Source organism: Muntiacus reevesi, chromosome 8, assembly GCF_963930625.1.
Source record: "Muntiacus reevesi chromosome 8, mMunRee1.1, whole genome shotgun sequence".
Lineage (NCBI taxonomy): Eukaryota > Metazoa > Chordata > Mammalia > Artiodactyla > Cervidae > Muntiacus > Muntiacus reevesi.
This window is the reverse complement of record NC_089256.1, coordinates 48,087,910-48,104,328: the sequence shown is the minus strand read 5'-3', so window position 1 is coordinate 48,104,328 and position 16,419 is coordinate 48,087,910. Positions and strand designations below refer to the sequence as shown.

The following is a 16,419-nucleotide window of genomic DNA, read 5'->3' as shown; positions in this document are numbered from 1 at the left end:
CAGGCTTCATTTCCAGATGCCAAGTATATTCCAATATTAGATAGAACATAATTCACAAGTGTCCCTTAAAGCCGACTATAGCCCCTGCAGTGATAACTGTAGGCCAGTATTAGGAGGATTGTCACTGGCTGTTGCTGTCTTTTGTGACAGAGCCTGTGGGCGCAGTGTTTGGATATATAGGTGTATGCACACGTTTAGGTATATTTGAAGTAGCCACGAGGAGCAAGGACACCATCTTCAGGCTTAGCCTATTTGTCTTCAGGATAATTCTGGAGCTAGAAAGTTCGATTTTTGTCTTCTTTTTCTCATTCTACCACTGACTTTTCTCCTTGGAGATGATTTTTCTCCTTCTGTTGTGAGTTTTGACTTTTCTCAGTGTGTGTCAGAAACCTTTATTAGGCAGTTATGGTATAACTGGAGTGTGACAAGGCCAGTTATAGAGACCAAAACAGAGAGTGTGGTCACTGCCCCTGGGAGCCGGGAGTCTAAGAGGACAGTGGAGCCTGTGCCTCATCAGGGCCTGGCTGAGTCAGATGGGCTCATCGTCACAGTGTGTGAAGAGAGTGCTCACTTGCAGGCTTTTTTCTGAATGACTGCACAGTTATTTGGAGACCCATTTACAGTGTGAGATCTTTGGAAAAGAGAAAACTTGGAGCAGGGAGGATAGTTGATCAGGTGTCATTTCCTCCTTAACGTGTGTTTTAAATAGGCATTGCTTCAAGTAGAATTTGTTAAGTAGAATCCCAAGGCAATATCATCATTTCCAGGCTTAGGAATCTGTAAGCAGCATTCGAATTTGAACCAGTGCCTGTATTCAGGGATCCAGCTGTTTAATACGCCAGTGTGTACACAGCCAGTGCCGGCATCCAGTCCCCATGCTTCTCTTCTGCACCTCCGGGAACCCATTCTATTTTGTAGTATGGCCTTTTCAGGGCAAGTACACAGAAATAAGCAAGAATCAAATATTAGCTGGGAGAATTAAATATTTACCTAGAGCTGCCTTTTTACCTTTGCTGTGTGATTAACTGCTCTATTCTGGAAATGTGTTTTCAGTTAACAGCTGCACCACTCACCCTTGTCTTCATGATGGGAAGTGCATTGTGGATCCCACCACACGTCGTGGGTACCGATGTCTGTGCTCACCTTCCTGGCACGGGGACAACTGCAGTGTGGGTAAGAAGAAAAGTCATCTGCGCTGGTCTATAATATAGTGCCACACTGAGGCAGGCAATAGACTCCTTTTTCCTCCAAAACATAGGGCAGTAAGATTTTTAAGTTCATACCCTGCTTACTTGAGGGTTAGCGTGCTTATGCATTGTCTGCAGAGTAATGTCAGACAGTGACATTGACAGGCCCCCAGGATCTGGCTGCCTTCTGTGGACTCTGCACTCCTGGACCGGCTCCCTGAAAACTCCCACAGTTTACTGCTCTGACCTTTGCCGTGCCGGTGCTTCAGCCTGGAATCCCCCTACCCTCATCTGCTTATTAAAGTCCTTCCAGTCTTTGTCCAGATTTGAAACAGTCCTTAATTCTCTCTCCCATCAAAGTAATTACCTTCTTTACTTTCTCTGTACTTTCAAATCCTGCCTTATGTTTATGTTTATTTACACCCCTGGCTGCCCCCACCCTCAGTAGACTGGTAGCCCCTTGAGAACAATTGTGGTGTCCACTGGTTTCTGGTTCCCTCCACACCCAGTGCCATTTGGCCCTTAGAAGTGCTCCTTATACCAGATTATGAGTGTGCCGCCTGCTGCAATTCACTGTGGTCCTGTGTTCCCTCCTCCACAGATGTGAACGAATGCCTCTCAAACCCCTGCCCACCCCTAGCCACGTGCAACAATACTCAGGGATCCTTCACCTGCAGGTGCCCAGTGGGGTACCAGCTGGAAAAAGGGATATGCAATTTGGGTAAGAGAGTTCGTCTGTCTTGGAATTTTCTCTGCACTACAATGTATTTTGCAAAATAACATTATTTTTCTCCCTAATCAAAATCAATATTTGCCCAAGGTATAAATTGAAGGAATATAGGAGGAGTAGAAGACATTATTATTCCACCACTCAGAGACATAGCACTTTATTTGCAGTCTTTTTTTAGTGTACATTATATTTTTATACAGTTGGAAGTCATATGGTATTTGTACAAACTTTATATCTTAAACATTTTTCATGTTATTAAAAATATTATATAAACTTCGTAGTGACTGCCTAAATATGCCATCATTTATGCCAACACTAGTTGCTTTACGTTCTACCCTACAGTTAGGGGGGAAAAAAGATCAAAAGGATAGTTCAACCAAAGAGTAAAAAAAAAAAAAAGAAAAAAATTAGGGAGAGGAAAAAAGAGAATAAAACCCTGATTGTCCTACCATATTCACACATACTTTTCATTTTTAAAAACTATCTTCATGTTCTTGTCCACAGGTAGATACATTTTTAAAAAGCTACTGCCAAAATTGTATCATATAATTTGTCACATTTTGACCTTGAATTTAATAGAGTCCATGAAGCTGGTTGGTTTTAGATATAATCTCCATTATACAGGTTAAAAAGCAAACAACCCAAATGAAAACTAAGGCCCTGACAAAGTAACTAGTGGCCCAGCTTCTGTAACTGCTTTGTGAGAGGCCAGGTTTGCAGCCCACAGTTCTTCCATCACACAAGGCTGTGTTTGTCCTAAGAACTTTCTTGCACCCAGGGTGTGTCACCTGTGTTAGAATGCCAAGTTCAATGAAGAACTAGAAGAAATTAGAAGTGAAAAACGGGGTTATCTAATATGGATAAGCAAACTGTCAGGTACAGTGACACAACTTGGAATCATCTTAAATCTCTTACTGTGGTATTTAACACAGAAAAAGTTCTTAGTGTTTTTTTGAGAGAACAAATGTCTGTATCCTTTGAAATTGTTATTTGCATGACTTCTACTGCCCATGGGCTGAGGAGGATCATCAAGACTTTTAAGAAGGTGGTGTCATGGAATATTACTCAGCCGTTAAAAAGAATTCATTTGAATCAGTTCTATTGAGATGGACGAAACTGGAGCCCATTATACAGAGTGAAGTAAGCCAGAAAGATAAAGAACATTACAGCATACTAACACATATATACGGAATTTAGAAAGATGGTAACAATAACCCTATATGCAAAACAGAAAAAGAAACACAGAAGTACAGAACAGACTTTTGAACTCTGTGGGAGAAGGTGAGGGTGGGATGTTTCAAAAGAACAGCATGTATATTATCTATGGTGAATCAGATCACTAGCCCAGGTGGGATGCATGAGACGAGTGCTCGGGCCTGGTGCACTGGGAGGACCCAGAGGAGTCGGGTGGAGAGGGAGGTGGGAGGGGGGATCGGGATGGGGAATACGTGTAACTCAATGGCTGATTCGTGTCAATGTATGACAAAACCCACTGAAATGTTGTGAAGTAATTGGCCTCCAACTAATAAAATTAAAAAAATAAAAAAATAAATTATAAAAAAAAAATTAAAAAAAAAAAGAAGGTGGTGTCACGTGCACCCCAATGTTCATTGCAACACTGTTTGTAATAGCCAAGACATGGAAGCAACCTAGATGCCCATCAGCAGACGAATGGATAAGGAAGCTGTGATACATATACACCATGGAATATTACTCAGCCATTAAACAGAATTCATTTGAATCAGTTCTAATGAGATGGATGAAACTGGAGCCGATTATACAGAGTGAAGTAAGCCAGAAAGATAAAGACCATTACAGTATACTAACACATATATATGGAATTTAGAAAGATGGTAACGATAATCCTATATGCAAAACAGAAAAAGAGACACAGATGTACGGAACAGACTTTTGGACTCCGTGGGAGAAGGCGAGGGTGGGATGTTTCAAGAGAACAGCATCAAAACATGTATATTATCTATGGTGAAACAGATCACCCAGGTTGGATGCATGAGACAAGTGCTCGGGCCTGGTGCACTGGGAAGACCCAGAGGGATTGGTCGGGTAGAGAGGGAGGTGGGAGGGCGGATCGGGATGGGGAATACATGTAAATCCATGACTGATTCATGCCAATGTATGACAAAAACCACTACAATATTGTAAAGTAATTAGCCTCCAAGTAATAAAAGTAAATGGAAAAAAAAAAAAAAGAAGGTGGTGTCAAATGACAAAACTAAAACAATTTGGTAACGAGTTTGATGTCCTTTATTAAAGGGAAAGCAGTTCATGGACTGGGGAAGTACAGGGCCTCACAAACCATGGGAGGAACACTCATTTGGAGCCATTTTGGGCAAAAGTGAGTTTTACTGAGTGTTAAAGTGCTGCACTCAATATGCCAGGAAATTTGGAAAACTCAGCAGTGGCCACAGGACTGGAAAAGGTCAGTTTTCATTCAGTCCCAAAGAAAGGCAATGCCAAAGAATGTTCAAACTACTGCACAATTGTACTCATCTCACATGCTAGCAAAGTAATGCTCAAAATTCTTCAAGCCAGGCTTCAACAGTACATGAACCATGAACTTCCAGATGTTCAAGCTGGGTTTAGAAAAGGCAGAGGAACCAGAGATCAAATTGCCAACATCCACTGGATCATTGAAAAAGCAAGAGAGTTCCAGAAAACATCTTCTGCTTTATTGACTACACCGAAGCCTTTGACTGTGTGGATCACAACAAACTGTGGAAAATTCTGAAAGAGATAGGAATACCAGACCACCTGACCTGCCTCCTGAGAAATCTGTATGCATGTCAAGAAGTAACAGTTAGAACTGGACATGGAACAACAGACTGGTTCCAAATCGGGAAAGGAATATGTCAAGGCTGTATATTGTCACTCTGCTTGTTTAACTTATATGCAGAGTACATCATGAGAAATGCTTGACTGGATGGACAAGCTGGAATCAAGATTGCCAGGAGAAATATCAATAACCTCAGATATGCAGATGGCACCACCCTTATGGCAAAAAGTGAAGAGGAACTAAAGAGCCTCTTGATGAAAGTGAAAAAGTTGGCTTAAAACTCAACATTCAGAAAACTAAGATCATGACATCTGGTCCCATCACTTCATGGCAAATAGATGGGGAAAAAATGGAAACACTGACAGACTTTATTTTTCTGGGCTCCAAAATCACTGCACATGGTGATTGCAGCTATAAAATTAAAAGATGGCTTGCTCCTTGGAAGAAAAGCTATGACCAACCTAGATAGCATATTAAAAAGCAGAGATATTACTTTGCCAACAAAGGTCTGTCTGGTCAAAGCTATGGTTTTTCCAGTAGTCATGTATGGATGTGAGAGTTGTACCGTAAAGAATACTGAGCACCAAAGAATTGATGCTTTTGGACTGTGGTGTTGAAGAAGACTCTTGAGAGTCCCTTGGACCGCAAGGAGATCCAACCAATCAATCCTAAAAGTAATCATTCATGAATATTCATTGGAAGGACTGATGCTGAAGCTGAAGCTCCAATACTTTGGCCACCTGATGCGAAGAGCTGACTCATTTGAAAAGACCCTGATGCTGGGAAAGATTGAAGGCAGGAGGAGAAGATGACAAAGGATTAGATGGCTGGATGGCATCACTGACTCAATGGACTTGAGTTTGAGCAAGCTCTGGGAGTTGGTGATGGACAGGGAAGCCTGGCATGCTGCAGTTCATGGGGTTGCAAAGAGTTGGACATGACTGAGCAACTGAACTGAACTGAGCTGAGTTTTATAGAACATAGAAGCAGCAATGGGGAACAGGGCATGATTGTCTGGGGTTGCATATCTGACCTTATTTAGAAAGAAGTATAGAGCCCAGAGTTGGCTTCATTATTGAGGATGGGCTGACTGATGCGCTGCATTACTAATCAAGGGGAGCATTTTTAGGAACTTGAAAGTTGGACTTGCTGATGTGGCACCCCAGGCAGGTATAGCTCCATTTTGGGGCTAGAAATGTATTTCAACAACTGTACCCTACTAAAATAAGGGTCAAATTTGAAAATTGTTTAAAATACAGGGATCAAGTCAAAGTGTTATTTTTAAGGAAGAAAAATCTGAGAATATTGACATCAGTCAAAGTCAAGACATCCTCGTAACCTATTCCATTTAGCTGCACCCTGTAAGAAATAAGTGAGGCGCTTCTGTTTAAGAATGGAGACGGAAATGATTTTATTTTGAAACAGTATGGAAAAGTATACTTGCCCAGAGACTCAAATGCCAGGCTTCCAGTTCCAGGGTCAGCATGTACAGCACATTGACTCCCTGAGCCTCAATTTCCTCATCTGTAAAACCAGATTACCACCTGCTCTGCTTCCCACTCAAGGATATTATGAAGATCAAAATAAATAATATATTTGAGCAAGCTTGGAAAGTGGTAGGATCCTTCAGATGGGAGGTATCCTTTGACATTAGGTTTCTAATCTCTTGGACCAGAACTGAAAGCAGTGAAAGTGATAAACTACTCTGAATACAGAGCAATAATTATGGATCTTTTAAGAATCACTTAGATAACATGTAAATTACCAGTGAAAAAATTGCCCTAAAGCCAGATGATGTAATTGCAGTGTGAAGATGTGACTATGCCTGGGGGACACTGTGGAGCCTTGTTCATATTCACATGGATGCAGGGGCCATGTTTACTGCCCTGATTCAGAAGAGATCTGTACTTGCCAGTTACCATATGTGTGTTTCTGCACAGAGAGTCTGGGTGCAGACCTAGACCTGAGGATGTACGAGTGGGGGGACTGTTCTGGAAACCTGTGTGTGGAGTGTCCCACAGGCACCATGGATCAGGAGGAGAGCTGCTTACTGTGTTAACAATCATCTTTCCCTTTTCAAGTCATTTAGCTTCATTGTTCATAAGCATCAGAGGAACATGCAAATTAGAGCGTGCTGAAACGCTTTCATTTGGCCAAGAATGTTTTCAAAGAGCTCCCTGCTGCTCAGAAAGAGTCCTAAGCAGCTGGCTTCAGTGAACTGTAGAACAAGCAAAAAGATGTTAAATAAGGATTAAGGGCTTTAGACAGTAAGTATAAGATGTTAAATGTTTTCCCTGGCTCATTTGTGGGCCTTCTTCTTAATTCAGCAGGCAAGCTTTCTGTGAAAGAGCAGCTTCATGGGTTTCTGTGTTGAGATTTTTTTTTTCTTGTCCAGAGGGAGAGATAAGATTTAATCTAAAGGAACATAAGAACCAGATATAAGGCAGGCTACCCTAATTTTTGATTGCCTAACCATTTGTAAGTTCCATTCCCCTTAGGCCCAATCAGCACAGATTGATGTTAACTAGAATTTTATTTTAGCAGTGAAATGGACCTTGGAAAATGGGGCTACATCCTTTTGTGTCTGAACCCAACGGTATCTTGAATATGGGTTGTTTTCATATACAGCTTATAATCATGGAGTCTGGCAGCTCCCTGCAGTGGGGTCCTGCTTCAGATGTTTGACACCTTTCTCTGCAGCCACTTGGTTGTCCTTAGACTGTCAGATTCCTCAGGGGGCTGAGGATTTAAGGGGAAGAAGACCTTGGAAGATGGACGCACATGATGTTAAGTGTTAATTTTGGCTCTTGGGAGCTGGGTGATCCTGGGAAGTAACCCAGCTTCTGGAAGGCTCTTTTATCAATGATAGAACAGACATTTCCTCTGAGCAAGAGGAATAGTGATTGGGTAGAGGTGACTAATGAGAAGAGGAAATCAGAGCACACCCTTGAAGTTAGGGCTTGCTAACTAACTTGATAAAAGACCTAGAAAGCAAGAACTTTCCTTCATCCGAAGCTTTATAGGTGTTGACAAGTCTTTCCAGCCTCAGGTCTCCCTCCCCTCCTCCTTAAACTGTTTCCTTAGCTCACCTCTTCTCTGTCACAGCTTCACTGAGCATCTAAGATGTGTGAGCCCATTGGAGAGGTGAGGAAGGCTCGTGCTCATGTAGGCTAAAGGCTGCTTGGAGCCTCTCACCCAAAGGTCTGCTCAGTCTGAGCTTTCAGCTCAACTGAGTAAGTGCTCACGTTGCTAGAGGAACCCTGAGAAGGGAGAGGTGGTCTCCACTCTCTAGGAGAAAAAAATGTTTGGAGAGCATCTTGGGAGGTGGAGGAAAGCTGGCTGCCTTGAGATTTATAGATGCTCACGCTTGTGCAGGTTGACCTTGTGAGGTCTAACAGGTTATGTTTTCATTTTCAGTTAGAACCTTCGTGACAGAGTTTAAACTAAAGAAAACGTTTCTTAATACCACCGTGGAAAAACATTCAGACCTCCGTGAAGTTGAAAATGAGATCACCAAAATGGTAAGTTTCCCAAGAGGCATCTCTCTGCTAGTCCTTTGTCTTCTAGAACAGATTTTATTCAGAGTGGGAACCTCCTGAGGATCACCTGTATCTCCTGGACTGTTCATTTCTATCATATTTGAAAGGCAAATGTCAGGGTAAAATTAAAGGCCTCTCAGAAATAGTAGGGAGGTGTTGAGAACTAGTGATGGTGGTAGAAGCATTTCTTCTAATGTGTGTTCCTGAACTGCTTTTATCAATGCCTTGGCATTTGTTTCTTCTCCATGTCACACACTTAGGTGACATGTACCAGTAAGAGCTGTTGGTAGAGAGGAAAGACCTAGAGAATCCTGCCGTCCCATCTGCTGTTGACCTGCTATGTGACTTTTGTGTGTGTGTCTCAGAACTTGGGGAGAATGATGCTTTTTTCTCAAGGGAATGACAAAGGTGGAAATTAATCCCATTATCCAGGGTTGAGAATTCACTGAATGGATTATCTGGGGGCCTTTGATTCTTTTTTCCCTCCTTGCCTCCTTTTTGTCAGGAAAAAAGTAAAAATGGAGAGGAAGGGAGAAGAGTGAGAAATGAAGCTCAGACAGTATTTTGCTTCTCAGCTGCTACCAGGGTCTAAGAGTTAATGCTCAGAAACTTGAAATTTGCCATTAAAATAAGTTTTAGAGGTTGATTTCTGATTTTAATTTTACTTATTCTATGTGGGTAAGAGTATGTTAGCCAAAACCTATAAGATTTTATAAGACCATGGGTTTGATTTGTGTAAAAATTAGATTCCAGTTCCCTTTCTCTATGAGCATCTACTCTGTGACAGGCCCTTTGCCTCCTGTAAGAAGTATTGCCAACACCTTTAGAGGTGAAAACCTGGAGGGCTCTGGAAGTTAATGACATTGCCTGAGTTTACACAGAGCAGGTGCCAAGTTAGGAAACAATCCACTAGACCACTGTCACTTCTGATACCAACTGTAAGTTCAGGGATCTCCACGAGGCCCTCAGTTTTGATAATGTACTAGAAGTACTCAGAAATCTCCCTGAAAGCTGTTAAATTCAAGATTAGGGTTTATTATAGTGGAAAGATTCAGGTAACAGCCAAGAGAAGAGAAGATGCATGGGGCAGAGTCCAGGAGGGTTTCAAATTCATTCCAGTCGTCCTCTCTCTGTGAGGTCATAGACCGGGTTGACGCCTCTCGGCAATGATGTATACAGTATTCATGGAGCATCGCCAACCAGGCAGACTCACCGAGCCTTGGTGTCTGGAGCCAAAACACGGATAGTTACCTGTAAGCCTGACCTGAGTCTCTCGCCCCTCTGGAGGTCCAGCTGGTACCTTGTAACTCAAAACCCCCAGCACAAGTCATACTGTTAGACTATCTGGAGTGGCCAGGGCCTCCAGGTCTACAAAAGCAGGACATTCCAAAGGATTAGAGATTACCTTCCAGGAGTCAGGGGCCAGACCTCTCTTTGGGTAAGGTCAAATTCTCTACTAAATGGCAGGGTTTTATGTCTACAAACCCTATAGTGAGTGTTCTTGGCACCCCACTACAGCTGCCTCTTTGTTGGGCTGTAGGTCAGTATTCCTTCTAAGATAGTACAGGGGCTGAGAACCTCCTGCAGAGATACAGTCCTTCCCATTACATGGTCCCCAGGGACCCATCTGCTTTGCTCAGTTTTACTCAATATCAACCAGCTTCCCTGGTGGCTCAGTGGTGAAGAGTCCACCTGTCAATGCAGGAGACACAGGTTTGATTCCTGGGCAACCCAGGCATGGCAACCCATTCCAGTATTGCCTGGAAAATCCCACGGACAGAGGAACCTGGTGGGCTGCAGTCTGTAGGGTCGCAAAGAGTGGGACATGTCTGAAGCAACAGCACACGTGCACACACATCCAGTATCAACATATAATTTATTAGTGATGTGACATCCCCTCCCCCAAGAAATAATGAAGATTTAGGCTATGACTAGAGAGGATTTGGGCTGTGACTCAAATGGCCTTCCCCAAGATGCTGTTCTGTTCTGAAATGTGCTATTTCTGTTTTTTCCTGAGGAAAAAGAAAGTTTAATAATAATAAATCATTGCCTTATGAATATAAAGCAATGTTAATACAAAGACAAAAAGGGTTTGACAGCATCCTGTGTCTGAATCCATCTTGTAAAGGATGAGATATGTCTGACACACAGGCATTGAAGACAGGTAGGTTGCATTGGTCAAGGTATTGAGACCCTCAGCTGCACGAAAGGAAGCCCCAAGCCCCAGTTCATGCTATCGGCAGAGTGGGGAAGCAGGCATGGTACATCATGCCCCACAGGGATTTTCTGCTCTTTCCAAGGACACAAGGCAAACACAGGGAGTCACTCTTAATTTGCTCTCAACAAAAGGGCTCTTGACCCGTGTAATGTAATTTCCCATGGAGAGCCTTTTTGAAGAGGACCTATCTGTGAGTTAGGTCAACTCATTGTAGATTATGAAGGGTCTGTGTAAGACCTGCCAGACCTGAGGGAGCTGAAAGGAACCCAGCCTTTTCAGGAAGTCTTGTTCACTATGCAAAGTCCAAATAAACAGTTGCCTCTGAGGTTTGTTGAAACCCTGGGCCTTAGACAAGATCTGCTCCTTTGAAGATGTTTTGCATCCAAGGGTGCTATTCTGAACATCATTTCCTGCCAAGATTTTCCCCCACTGATTTACTATCTGCCTCTCTCCCTTTGTGCTCATGGAACAACAGAATAAGAGTAGAAAGGCATTTAAGAAAGGAACAAAAAAAAAAGGACACCACTCCTGTGTGAGGCTGCCTGCTGATAACTCGATGACTGGAAAATGCCTGTTTGATCTTGAAAATAGGAAATTGGTTCTAGGTTCAAGGCTTTTTTGTCTGACTCACAGTTAATGATAAATTTCTTCCTTTCAGTTAAATGTGTGTTTCTCAACATTACCTGGTTATACCCGATCCACAGCTCATGTTTCTAGGTAAGTAGCAGGATTATATGTGCTTGTTTGTGGACCAGTCTATAGAAAGGGGAGGATATTCTAACAAGCGTGATGGCAACAAAACTGGCCCCTGTTTTGACTGTAATGTAATTTCTCATGGAGAGCCTTTTGGAAGAGGTCCTATCTGTGAGTTAGGTCAGCTCATTGTAGGCTACGAGGGGTGATCCCAGGCCAAGGTCACAGAACCAAGGTCACATACTCTCCCAGGCCCTCACTGGAGAATGGGGAGGACACTCATTTTCCAAAAATCCTGGGACCCACATATCAGTTTAGGATGATTAAAACATGCATACTTTGCCTATAGGGAGTCCAGTGTTGTGATGATGTCACTGCAAGCCACCTTCTCTCTGGCCTCCAACGTGACGCTGTTCGACCTGGCCGACAGGATGCAGAAATGTGTCAACTCCTGCCGGGCCTCTGCTGAGGTCTGCCAGCTCTTAGGGTCTCAGAGGCGGATCTTTAGAGGTAAGAGAGGGGGGCCCTCTGGGAGGACCCCCCATCCAGTTAGGCACAGACCTAGGTTAGAAGTGTAAGGCCTTCTGGGTGCAGGTCCAAGAAACTTGTCATAGAGCTGGCCTGTCTCTGAAATGGGCATTAAGCACAAGGGCTTTGTGTGTGTATATCTTTGTGTACACGTGCACTGACCCACATATGCATACACACACACACATAATCCTGTACACACAGCCTTAAAGTCTCTCAGTCCTTGGCATGCTGTTTCTATTTCTCCTCTACAGTGTTGGTATTGGAAGGGATATAGGAGCAGATGTAATGAAGCAGAAATCACTCTTCTTTCCCTTGAAAGGCTCTCTCCCTCTGGGGAGGTAGAATTCACACACAGAATGTACAACACTTGTCAATGGCCTGAAACCTTCATCATGACATGCCATTAGGTAAATAAAGCATATGCAGTGTCTCCCATCCTTCTGTGTATTTGTTTGCAGATTCTAAATGCACAGAAACAAGGTAAAGATTAGAAGCCAGACAGCTCATGGTGCCGTCCGTGATTTCTCTTTTTTTGTTCTTTATCTGTTTTTGTCAAAAGCTTCTACAGAGCATCTGGTGTGAAACAGATGAATAAAGGGATTAGAAACAAGTTTGGAAGGCAAATTTGGGTCTTGGAAGGGAGGTTTCACCTCCGAGATGGGAAAACTCTGCTGGAATCAAAAGTGCTTCCTCATGCAGGGGGGCCTGCCCCTGCTGCGTCTCATAAGTGGTCTGAGTTGGCTCTGGTTGGCTCATTTTACTACACACAGGACTGGTGAGGGATGCAGAGTCAGAGTCAGCCTCCCCATCTGGTGCCCAGATGCTGGATCTCAACTGTAGGTAGCAGATTTGGCTCTCTGTCTGCGAGCAGATCCTGGGCCTTCCCGGTGAGCCAGAGCTTTGTAAGAGCTGGTCCTGAAAGCCCTCCTTGTGGACTGTGCTCTGTAGAGCTGGCCAAAGCTCTATAAATGCTAGAGCTTTGGCCCATTTTAGGGCTAGTCATTCACTTGAAGGAAAAAGAAAGAGCCCAACATTCTGGAGTTGAAGTTGCTGTCATTCAGCTTCATTGGGGAATTAGCTAAAAAGTTCCTGCCCCCTCATACTGTGCTCTACCTTTTGAGGCAAGAACTCTGATTTGGCTTTCTTTTTCTTGCCATTGATGCAAAGGTCCCGATTTTTCCGTCCCAGAAAGGGGAAAGGGCACCTTTCAGTTCATAAAACACGTACGCTGTGTGTTCTGCATGGTCAACATTATATCAGGTTACTGTTTCATCTTTCGTAAACACATTTCTTGTCTTGCCAATCAAGTGGCCAGATATTTGGGTTTGTAAGGCCCTGCCAGTGGCTGCCCTGCCCATGCTCTGACCCTCCTTCTTCCAGCTGCTTATGGGAAAGCTCCTGTCTTCCCTTGCTTCCTTGCCAAAGTCCCATGCTTTTTATTTTTTAAAAACTTAAAAAAAATTTTAGAACAGCGTTAGTTTCATAGAAAAATTGAGAGGAAGATATAGAGATTTCCCATATATTCCTGTCCACGCAGGGGCCGGTGCCCATTCTTTGACTCTGCTTTCCGAGCCCGAGTGCCTCCTGGCTGAACCCGGCCTCACTTCTCTGTTTTCCTCCCAGGGCTTCTCCAGGTTTTGCCAGCACGTGTTTGGTGTCTCACTCACCTCTCTGAGTGCTAGAGAGTCAGGCTGGATGAGCCAAAGTGGTCAGGTTCTGACCTCTGGTTGTTCCCAGCGTATGAGAAGCCATGGGCTACTCTGGATGCTGCCATTGGACGGGAGGGATTTTCCCTTTCAATTCACAAAACATCTACTTCCTTGCCTTTCAAAGAACTGTAGCTCTCATCTCTCCAGAGGTTTCGAGTCCTTGGAAATCCCCCAGAGGAGTGCCCCAGCCTTAGATTTACATCAGTTCTCATTGTCTGTTTGGCGGATGTTATGCCCAGGAAGGACCATGGGAATTGTGGATGCAGAAAAATCACATCGCCAGGCTTAAAATGAAAACTGCATTATATGTGGTTCCATTTGATGGATTGATGACAAAATATTAAGAATCTGGAGGACAGCAGCCCCTCCGTCACAAAGGCAGGGCCAGCTTCCCCTGCCTTCGAGGGAATCTGCTTCGATTCAGGGCAGAGTCGCTTCAGCAAGGCGAGTGGTATTTGCCCGCAGGCAGGCTTTCTGGGCAGGGCAGAGGGAAAACGTGACATTGGCTTCCAGAAAATATCTAATCAGGCCAGGCAGCTCAGACTGGCTGCTGCACAAACTAGTACTGGCCTGGACGGCCTTTTTGTGCTGGAGGTACTTCTTAATATAAAGACTTCAAAAAGTTTAGATGAGAGATTGTGGCCTTTAGTACGCCCTCTGTGCCAGCTTCACAGTTTGCTTGGTGAGATTTTCCATTTTTCATTTTTCTCCCTTAAATACAAACCTTTCACAATAAACAAAGGAAATTCTATCACACACACAAATAGGGTTCTGATTTAGCACGCCAGCTTCCACTGATAAAGACAGGAAATTCAGCACTGAGAGCTGAAGCTGTGTCCTAAACTAACCTCCCTGTGAGCAAGCCACCCATAGGCCCGTGGCTCTCAGAACTCAGACAAGGGGGTGGATGCTGGGGTCCCTGGGTGGGTGTCCGCTCCTGTCACACGAACCTGCCTGAGGTTGGGAGGGGGCGCAGTTTTGCCGCGTGAAGAGCAGGCACCTGGTTTGGGTTTTTGAATCAGTTGGTGTTTTTCTTAAGGTGGGAGACGGGAGCCCAAACCTCACTGCCCGGTGTGCACCCGTCGCCCTTCCTTGGCTCCATCCTCACACTGAACTTGTTCCCACCCACCAAAAACAATGGTGTACATCAGTCTGTAAGTGGTGTAAATAAGATGCTCTCTACTATCCCTTGATTTATATTTCTGTTCTGTTGTCTGTAAATCCCAATTTTGTTCAGACCAATCTTAGATGGTAAAAGCACTCTCATTGTGTCCGCTGTGTACAGCCTCAGAGAGGGCCTGCTGTTTAATGCCTCGTGAGGGTCTGCTATATTACAACCCATTCAACCCGAGAGAGGGGTTTACAGCCTCAGAGAGGGCCTGCTGTTTACAACCTCACAGAGGACCTGCTATGTACAACCCAAGCAAGGATTCACTGTGTGCAACCTCAGAGAGGGCCACATGTGCCACAGTGAATGCTCTTTGATGATCATGAGAGAGTTCTTTGTCGTCCTTGAAATGAGCGTGGCCCACATGCCCAGGGCTGGACAAAGCCAGGTGGATATGCACACATGGAAGAACTGAGGCTCTAAAGTGAAGGAAGCAGAGCAGGGAAGAGTCCTCTCGGCCTGGTAACCGGTTGTCGAGTGCCTCCTTCAGCATGTGTGTGTCAAGCCTGAGTGTGGACCAGCCCCGCTGACCACCCAGAGCCGAGCCAGCCCCAGGCATAGTGGGGAGGCGGACAGTGATGGAGCACAGATATCCAGATTACATTCCACACCTCTTCTCAAGTCTGCTCGGCAGCAGCGGACTGAGATGGATCTTCTTCCCTGAGAGGGCAGGGGCATGCTTTCTGGGTTTGTACTGGTTCTCCACTACAGCCCTTGAGTGAGAAGATGCAGAGGACCCCACCTATTGCGGGCAGTGTTTGCAGGGGATGCTGGAGCTGGGGATGGTACCCCATTTCTTCTAGGTTTGTTTTTTCCCTGTGGCATGCTGTGTAAACTTGGTAACAGGCTGGGCCAGCCCCGGGGAAGGAGTGGAAGAAGGCAGCGCAGAAGGACACCCTGAGAGAAGTGTGCTCCACGCAGGCTCTTTTGGAAACTGTTCTCTGAGCCTCTTGAAATAGAAAGTGCATGCATCTTAATGTTTGACATGGAGGAGGTTTTGTTTTATTTCACTGTCTTTTTTTTCCATTTCAGCGGGCAGCTTGTGCAAGCGGAAGACTCCAGAATGTGACAAGGAGACCTCCATCTGCACCGATCTGGACGGGGTCGCGCTCTGCCAGTGCAAGTCCGGTTACTTCCAGTTCAACAAGATGGACCACTCCTGTCGAGGTAGCGGCAGGTCTGGGGCCTGGGGATGGAGGGATGGGGGAGGGGCTTCTTTCTGCTCTGGGGGTGACCATTCTAATCTGGGGGTAACTGGTCCTGGTTGTTTGGCTCCCAGCTGGGTTGAATATGTTATCTCTTTGGAATAATAGCATTATCTCTGACTGGTGCGCACTGGTCTGGCCAATCAGATTCAAAGGAAAAGAAAAGAGAATGGAATGCCTGGGGTGGCCAGGCCTTTTCTTTTTTTTCCTACTTAGAGGAAGTTAGAAAAATTACTGTTTTAATTCCTAAAGCTTTATTCTATTGTCTGCTAATCTTTTAAAGTGGAAATACCAGCATGAAGGCAGGGGTGTACCCTTTAGCAGTAGCTGGCAGCTTGGGAGACCTGAGTCAGAACCCTCTTCTGCCTACCCATCCTCTATCATCTAGGGCAAGTCACTTTGCTTGGCTGAGCCTGAGTTCCCTCTTCTGTGCAATGGGTGCAGTGAGACATCATCAGATATTCTAGGAATTAAAGAGGCAGTGGTTATGGAGGTACTTTGTAAGCCATCAACATTTGCTCTTGTGTTTTACCCAGGTTATTGTTGAACCAGTGGGTTCTGGTTTTAAAGATTTTATGTCAGAAACCTGATTCTGCTAACCTCTTGGGTGAGGATTAAATTCATCCAGTTTCAGATATTGGCTGT

General features: G+C 44.5%; 1 protein-coding gene across 1 annotated transcript in view; it reads left to right on the top strand.

The window, feature by feature from the left end:
• The window catches only part of HEG1 (heart development protein with EGF like domains 1), an 83,821-nt gene that overhangs the window by 40,002 nt on the left and 27,400 nt on the right, over positions 1 to 16,419 (top strand). The window contains exons 8-13 of the mRNA XM_065942267.1: positions 1,054 to 1,173; positions 1,789 to 1,908; positions 8,129 to 8,232; positions 11,127 to 11,185; positions 11,511 to 11,671; positions 15,602 to 15,736. Coding sequence (XP_065798339.1) covers positions 1,054 to 1,173; positions 1,789 to 1,908; positions 8,129 to 8,232; positions 11,127 to 11,185; positions 11,511 to 11,671; positions 15,602 to 15,736 — 699 coding nt within the window. The remainder of the gene's footprint in view (positions 1 to 1,053; positions 1,174 to 1,788; positions 1,909 to 8,128; positions 8,233 to 11,126; positions 11,186 to 11,510; positions 11,672 to 15,601; positions 15,737 to 16,419) is intronic.